Raw genomic sequence first — 8,849 nt, 5'->3', positions numbered from 1 at the left:
GACAGAAACTCACAATCAAGTATACTTCAAGTAATCGCTTATGTGAATTATAGTGCAATCGACATGTCATTAAATGTCACACGTCACCAAGTGTCAGTCAAATAAACGGTCAACATGAACATCATAGGGTACATGAAGTCATTGCCAAATGTTTGGAAAAAGCAGAAAGCAGAGAATTCTAAATTAAAATTTGTTTCTGCATGCAGTAAATATTTAATTTACTTTCACTGCTTTAAATTTTAAGCTTAGTTCATTCCACTTTTTAACCAAGTAACTGGGAATTATGGTACATAGTATTTCAGCAATAACATATTATCAAACATTTAATAACATTTGTAGCTACTAATAGTTTTGTTTAGCAGGGTGTAATACTAAATTAAGTTCAGCTGTTTCCTTATTTAGCATTTAGCAACTCTCATGCCGGCTGTTGCCAGTCACATCCAGCTGTAATTATATAACCTAGACTAACAGTGAACATGAAAATTAGACCTATTGTTAAAGATTAGCATTTTATCCAAAAACATCTGGCTTTGACAGTTTCTTTGATGGTCACACAGTGAAAATCACAGAGTGAAACAAAATCATAAAATTCATTTCTGGTGAAAAAGCTCCCATGACCCTATTAAAGTCATTTAACCATGATCATTGTCCAAACGCTCAATCTTTCTTACTGTTCATATTATTACTTAAAATGCATTACGCTTTTCCTAAATACACAATTTAGCATTCAACTATACAGGGCAATTCTGAACCATCAAACTTTCCCACATAATTGATTCTAGAATAAAGAATACATTATCTAAAAGACTCCAGATGGACTAAGTATCACTTTTTGACAGCATTTATAGCACTAGGATACCAGTGGTATATGCAAAGCATATAAATAGCTCAGCAGGCGCTTGCCTGGCTCCTTAAGGGCAAAAGATGACTGTTCTGCTCTTATGCCACACAGGCATAAGTAATGGGACAGCTAACGACTGAACTCACGGCTACAACAATGATGGCCATTAGTAACCCAGGTACTTTGGTTGCACTGTACATTAACACAACACAACACTCGCTCAGATAAATCAATACAAACACATACGACACACACCCTCTGCGGTGACAGTAAGAGGGACGCACAAAAGGACAGTTTCTTCCCATCACTTATTGCATCTCTTCACTCTAAATAAGGGTAATACAATCATATTAAAGGGGATCTTTTAGTGTCACTCACAAAGCTGAGTTAATGTCATTGTGTCAGTCCATCATTCAGAACACATCATCTCTCCTCTTTACTCAGGGTAGTAGTTGTGGAAAAAGGTGAAAGCTCTTTTGAAGTCCTGAACTTCATGAGCATCTTATTTGTAGGTGTAAATACATGCTAGTGATTCCCCTTCCTCATTCTTATCTTGTCTTGGATATAGACCATAGAGAACCACAGCATTAAGGTGCTGTGCCCAGACACTATCCTTCTACTGGTTGCCTCAATTAATTTATACATGTGTTAACCACTCTCTAATTGCACATCTGACAGAAGAACAGTGATATCACTGGCTTCAAGGCTTCTCCAGAGAGAAGTGCTGGTCTCATATACTCATTCCCCCTGGACCCCCTCCTCCTGCGGGGTAGTGCCGAAGGCCTCCTCCTCGACGCAGGGAATGGAGGGCCACAGTGCAACAACCCCGCAAGAGAGAACCAATATGGTACATTGGCTGACCAACACGGTATGGACCCCGACAGAGCCACGCCACTGTGGGGACCACTGGCACGACCACCGCAAGCAAATCCACTAGGAAGTGCTGGCTCCAGTAGTTTTTTGTTGGTAAACCACAGCCAGATGACTTGGACTCTGTATTCGTAGCACTCTCATCAACCTCATCTTCATCGTCTGAATCTATATTTATGACATGATCCCCTTCAGCCCCAGCCTCTGTTATTCCACTACAAGGCTGAGTGGTCTGTGGAAGGGGCTCTCCTTCAGTCTCAACCAATGGCTGCATGGAGCAAGGTGAGGTGCCAGGGTTTGGCAAAGGGTCTGTTACAGGTTGAGGTTGAACAGAGTTGGTTACTTGGGATCCAATAGTCTCCGTGGTCAAAGCTGTTGTGGTTATTGGTAAGACTGTAAGGAGCTCTGAAACAGTTGTCTCCTTGACCGAGGACTCCAACGCTAAAGTTGCAGGTCCTTTTGGAACAGATGCAATTGGTGCCCAAGGTTCCATTGCAACAGCTGGTGCAGACTTAGTGGAAAAGTCTGTGACGACAGAAGCTGTGGCAATTGTTGCCGTAATGGCTGATTCTGTGGCTACGGACTCCAGATCATCTCCCTCATCAGACATCCAGGTAGAGGTTGGACTACATGCCTGGGAGTGGAAGGTGCGCTCAGCAATAGTGTCCAGATCAGAGTTAAAGGATGTACTGGGACCGTGGGCAGGGGCCAAAGCAGGGGCATGGCCGTAGTCAGTTTGAATGCCTTGCTCACGCAGGTGATGCAGGTATAGGTGATGATGCGACAGACATGGATGACTTACACTAACAGTGGCCCCCGTCCCGGTCCCACTGCAGCAGAGTGGCACAACTCTCGGCTCGCTGATGCTCAGTGCGTCATAGGTGGAGGAGTGTGGCAGGCGGGAGTACGCATTGAGCAGCGAGGCTGTCTCTTGAGACAAAAACGCAGCCTCCAGGAGCAGATCTGCCTTGCTTGCTCCTCTTCCACTTTCTCCACAGCAAACAAACCCACTGTCCTGCGTGCCCTCGCCTGAGAAACATGGAATGTCACACCCATTTTCATGACCTCCACGTTCCTGGCCAGTCTGGTCACTTAGCTTGGTGTAGGTAGAGCTGCGGGTAAGCGAGTGAGCTGGGGAGCCTTCGGAAGACTCCGCCAGGCCCTCGCTGACCTCCAGCCCTGCCCCCACCACCCCTCCACCTGCCAGGGTTTCTCCTGTTTTGGGCGTCCCGATCTGAGCAAGCTCCATGTTCTGCAATAAAGACTCCAGCTTGTGGTTCTGGAGGTTTATGTCTTGGAAGCACTTTTGCACTCCAGTGTCGGTGTCTCCCAAACTGGATCTGACAACATCGACAACCTGCTTAAGCTGCTGGATCTCCCTGCGAGCCTCCTTCAGAGCCAGCTGGGCCTCCACGCGGTGGCACTCCTCTTCAATCCAATCCTCTTGCATACGAGACAGCTGAGTACGCAACTCATCAATCTCAGTGTCCCTAAGGAAGGTGGAGAAAAAAGACAGAGGATGTCAAAAGAGTAAAGCAAGCAAGGAATGTCAAGAAGTGACTGGTGGGTGAAAGACCAAAATTAAAACTGCTGTGTGAAATGTTTTAACTTTATACTTTTTTCTATCCCAGTACAATGTGACTTGCCAACTATATGGCATTGACTGATAGTTTACTTTCTTTGAAAATTGTACTTTCCTTGAACATTGTGACAGTTTAAACATCAATCTGTTGGAGCTACCCAACATAGTAACACAATGGCTTGTGTCACTGGAGTTTGGGGAAAGACCTTCTATTCGTTTGACCAGTGGGAGAAAGGGAATGTGCCTAGAATAATTAGTCACATGGCCTTTATGACTCAGGTAATTGACTTAAAAAGTAGTTTGCCCAAAACTGAGCGCAGTAAGCAAACATGTACAGGACCAGGCGAACAACTGCCATTGTGATAAATGAGCTATTGGTCAGCATATGTCCACACCAATGCTGACCAATAGCTTTCTTCAGAACATTATACAAAGCAGCTTGAAGAGCACATTAAAATTTCCTTGCCATTAGACAAATGGAGCCTGCCTTCAAAATAAAAAGTTTAGAAAAGTTATAAATATTTAGATTAAAGTCCTTACAACAGAGGGAAATAAATTACAAATTACACAGTCTAAATGCTAATATTCAGCGGTTAGCAACTTGATATATAATTGTTACATGGTCTAGAAATCAACCAAGTGCAAATTTGTATAACAATTCCAAAATAAAGGAATAATTTTAATTAACTTCCGCTCAAAGCTGCTTAAAAATAAAACAAATTACTTCGTAAACTGATGAGATCATTAGTGCATGGGCCCTCATTTTATGAATGATTCGTGTCTCACCTGTCCTGGAGTCTATCGATGGTTTCTTTGAGCCGTGCTCTTAGGTGTCTGATACACACCTCTTTCTGTTGCAGTGGGGTAAGATATTGCTCAGGTGGAGGGGGCCGGATACCATGGTTATCATTGCAGGAGGTGTATTTTATGTGACGCCTGATATGGATGAGAAAAGTGGTATATACTACATATAAACAAACAAGAAAGAAGAGAAAGGAGCAATGCATCACTGGTCTATGGGTGAGTTGTGTCTCACCTATGGGTTGGGCTTCCGTCACTGCCCTTGCATGACCCTGAATTGCTACTGCTGCTGAGAGAGGCATTTCCATAGGGATCACGGTTACTGACAGGTGCTGGACTCCGTCTGTAGAATAACAGAATCACAATTTCAGAGTGTCACTTTCAAGGCCACTTAGGAGGATGCAGGATGAGGAATAAATAGAATGCACAAACACAAACTAACATGAACAAACAAAAAGTACAATTCCATGAAACACAAAATCAAACATGCCTACTTATGGTACAAATTGACTAACATGCCTCTATACATACAGTCAACTAGGGGGGAGAACACCTTTTATGGATGTAAAAAAGAAAAGGCACGCAGCTCACATAAAACTGAAAGCACAAATTGCACAGTAATACAAACAGTTGTATTATGTGCTGAGGCACAGATGACAAATCATGATACATTTCCATCATGAATCAATTATGACAAAAAAAGGGCAGCTAAACAAGCAGAAATTGACAGCAGAGCCATCTTATGAGGGCTCACACTTTGCACACCACAGACATGAAATCATCTTCAACTGTGACATACATATGCAATTCGAGCTTTAAACCCCCAGTAAAATCAAAAGATTGGATTTTATAGGGACATCGTGCTGTGGTTGAAGAGTTGGAACCCATGCTGACACAATGCCACACAGAGAACAAAGAAAAGTGAAGAAAAGAAGAGAAAGAAAAAAGAGAACGAGACAGAAGGGATGATGGAGCGCTGACCGACAGTGGTGTTCCGGGGACTTTGGTGTCAGAAATCCTCTGCTCTGTCTCATAGAGACCATAATGCCTGACTCCATGGGTGTGTAGTCTAGCTCTATAAACCTGCAATAGTCAAAACTGACCCACAAACAAAAAGGAATCATTACACAGGATAGCACACACCTAAAGTTCACCTTAACCTGTATTGTATAAAAATTCAAACGAATGTTTCTGTGGACATTTTCTTGTAAACTTGTTTATAAATATGGGATGAAACTGGGTAGAAATCATCTGCCACTTATACGGACTGGGTTGTAAGCTTTTCATTATGCTCTATTTGTATCCACAATTATTTTTTTCCAATTTCCTGAAAATTATGTATACATCGGTCATTGAAATTCCTGGTTTGATACACCCAATATTAAAATTAAAAATGATTGCAATTTACAAAATATTTGGTTAAAGCGATCTTTGGGTTGATGTAATTTTAAAGTCCATTTCAAACATCCAATTGAAATTAACATGAGATGAAGCTTGTTTCATTACGATCATAAAACTCTGTACACGAGGTTGCAGATCTGACAGATTATTTGACAGATTGTCTGACTAATTAATTAAGTCAGCAGTCAGGGGAGGACAGAGAGAAAGATAAAAAGGAGCTTCCTATTCATTATGGTTGTCAGAACCACTATCACAGGGCTGAGAAGGATCAGAGCTGCTTTGCAACACTTAAAAGAATAAAAAATCATGCTGGACATATTATACAAAGGCTTGCTGGATTCATTTTGACAGAATTACACTGTTTCCTTCATCCTTGCTGGCATTAAAAGTCTCTTTTATGTAAACGAAAGGGATTCTAACTATTTAACTGATTTCAAGATCTTCTAAACATGCAATTTCATGCTGCATGCTGCCCTCACATAGCCTACCAAATTCATAATAATACACAATCACCTGTCAAATTCTAGGAGCAATGGATCATGGGGTAGCTTAGAGCATAATGACTCTTTAATCTCCCAGAAACATTCTCTTTTGGGAAAATTAAATCTGGGGTTAGCAGCGCTGAAAGAAAGCAATTCCTTTGTTTTTACAAGCATAATGGATAACTTTGAATCCAGTGATAATCTGATATTATTGAACTGATTTTTTTTTTATTTCAATTTTGTGAGTGAGTTTTGAGTAAATATCAGTATCAGCAGCAACCACGGAAAACCTCAGAAAAAATCAGTTGACAACTGAAGTTGAAGTACTAAAATTACTAACACTATATTAAAAACCTATTAAAGTTAAATAGAAAAAAATAATTTAAAATAATATCTAATAAAAATGATACACACATAAACATTACTAAACCTTGCATTAAAATGGAAACTGAAAAAAAATAAAAAAACAGTAGTATATATATAAAAAAAAAATAGTACACTAAAATAACTAAATAACGTCTAAATATAATTCTATTGAGGTAAACAGCTCAACATGTTATATAAAAATAGACCAAATAAAACAGCACATTTACAATGACAAGCCACTATAACTACTGTCCACCAGGACCATCATTGGTGGGCTATAAAAGGTTTGCTGAACTACCTAACCATGAAAGCAAGCCAAGGTCATGATTAAGGTGAGAGCAATGCAAAGAAAATAAAAGCAAAGTGAAAGACCCGAAACAAACAAAGCGTGCTTGAGGAGTGAAAGAGAAAAAGAGGACTCTGCTATCAATACTGATAGCAAGGAAAAGAAGGGAGAAAGAGAAAAGCAGCCAGGGTAGTTGGACAGACCAGGTGCATCCATTATGTTTTCAGTGATATGGACTACTTGAAGAAAAGTCGGCTAATGTGTAATGAATATGTGCACTGCATTGCCACACACTCATTAGAATCACTGTGAAAATATCACATTCATTGTCGATCTCACAGATTATAATTTCAATCACAGCCAAAATGGCTTCTCATGGGACAGATTTACAGATCATTAACTGATCCATTTGCTCTTCCTCTGAGCCTCTGTCAAAGACCGGAGAGTTCAGCGTAAACTGCCCTCTCAGATCCCCAACATCAGCATCAGTGGTAGCAGGTAATGGGTTGGTTTTAAATTGGCGTGTGAATGCCCAGTGCAGCAGTGTTGACTACTACAGTCATGCCCTACTATAGGGTACTGAATCAGACTCTCACACAGGGGACGCAGTGGGAGACGACAGCATTTGTTGCAAGCGATGCTTAGGCTGTAGGGCCTTCAGCAGGTTGAATCTGAGGAAACAGAGGTGAGACAGAGGCACAGAGCTGGGCTCTACTGCAATATTACCATTAAAACTCATTGCCACTACTAGTATATATCTTGAAATTATAAAATGATCTGCATTTGGACAGAATTGCACACAGACGTGTCTTACACAGGAAATGTGTGGAAACTAAATTTTTAGACGTATCTGTTTAATTTATATATCACTGGATAATTGTACAAGTGTGATTCATACAATTACATATATTTTACTGCAGTCGTTATGTAAAATAATGCTAATAAAAGAATGCGAGTGAGTGAGGCATGGCAGCATGTTTGGGCTAATCTTACTCAAAGGTCTAAATTGGAAGATATGCATGATGTTGTCTCTTAGTTTAAAGTTATACTTAACAGCATATTTCTGAGATGCACACAATAAAAGGAATTCAAAACTTTTGAACTAGAAATCACGTTCGTTGTGTCATAATTTTAAATATGCTTATTAAAAACATTGCTTTATCCATGTGTGCTTGTTGAATAATGTTTCTTCTATAAGTTGATTAAATTTGTTATTTGTTTTGAAATCATTTCCGCCGTTCCTTTTTGAAAGAAAATAATACTTTTATTTAGCAAAATAATTCTTAAGCAGCTAATCAGCTTTTTTTGAATGATTTCTGAAGGATCATGTGACACTAAAGACTGGAGTAATGATGCTGAAAATTCAGCGCTGCATTCACAGGAATACACTACTTTTAAAAATAGTCTTTGAAACCAGTTATTTTAAAATGTAATAATATTTTTCACAATATTACAGCATTTTGATTAAGAGACTAATCATACCAATCCCAAACTTTTGAACGATAGTGTATATTTGTGTGTATATGTCTAATATATCCAAGTACATTAATGTGCTTATAAATCTTTTAAACTGGCCCCTCAGGAAGTTTTTATACAATCTGGCAGTTGTAGGATGAAAAAGGGTCTTGACAGCAGAGAGAAATTGAAAGAGCTAAACAGCTGATGCATTAATGACGGCAGCGGAAGAGACAGAAAGGATTATTGAAACACTTGAAGCTCAAAAGGTCATTAAACTGCAGCAGAGATCTTACTGTGATTAAGAGAGTTAAACAGCAGCTAGAAGGGTTAGATATTACAGCAAAGCACCAACACAGCTTGAAAAGTTTGAAAGAATGTCTGTTAGAAAGAAGATTTCAAGAGAGACAAAAGGTGCCATACTTGCGTGATCCGGAGCCAGATCTTTTATTTGAAGGCGAAGACATGGAGTCAGCAGTCCTCTCCCTTCTTTCTCCTTCTTCAGCTGGATCTGTTTTCCTCCCTGTCAACGCAGCATGAACAGCTCAGCTGCAGCCAGCCTGAATAAAAACACAGGCAATATCGTCAGTTTGACTTGAGGAAATTATTTTCTATATCAAACCATGTATCCACCCTCATCTCATTTACATTACAGCAGTTTCCTAAGGAGGTACATTCTAAAAAAGAAATATTTCAGGTTCGTTGCCACACTATAATACTATTAAAGGGACAATTCACCCAAAAATGTAATTCTGTCATCATTCG

At 39.9% G+C, this 8,849-nt stretch overlaps 1 protein-coding gene across 1 annotated transcript; it reads right to left on the bottom strand.

Annotated features, from left to right (window-relative positions):
* Positions 1–1,571: 1,571 nt before the first annotated feature.
* LOC306860677 (syntaphilin-like) lies at positions 1,572–8,551 on the bottom strand (the record flags this gene model as incomplete). Its single annotated transcript, XM_079402490.1, has 6 exons — positions 1,572–3,201; positions 4,080–4,229; positions 4,330–4,437; positions 5,076–5,192; positions 7,226–7,300; positions 8,508–8,551. The coding sequence occupies 6 exons, from the start codon at positions 8,549–8,551 to the stop codon at positions 1,572–1,574; spliced, it is 2,124 nt and encodes a 707-aa protein (XP_079258616.1).
* Positions 8,552–8,849: the final 298 nt, after the last annotated feature.

Source organism: Barbus barbus, assembly GCF_936440315.1.
Source record: "Barbus barbus genome assembly, chromosome: 41".
In the NCBI taxonomy this organism is placed as follows: domain Eukaryota; kingdom Metazoa; phylum Chordata; class Actinopteri; order Cypriniformes; family Cyprinidae; genus Barbus; species Barbus barbus.
This window is presented reverse-complemented; position numbering and strand designations above follow the sequence as displayed.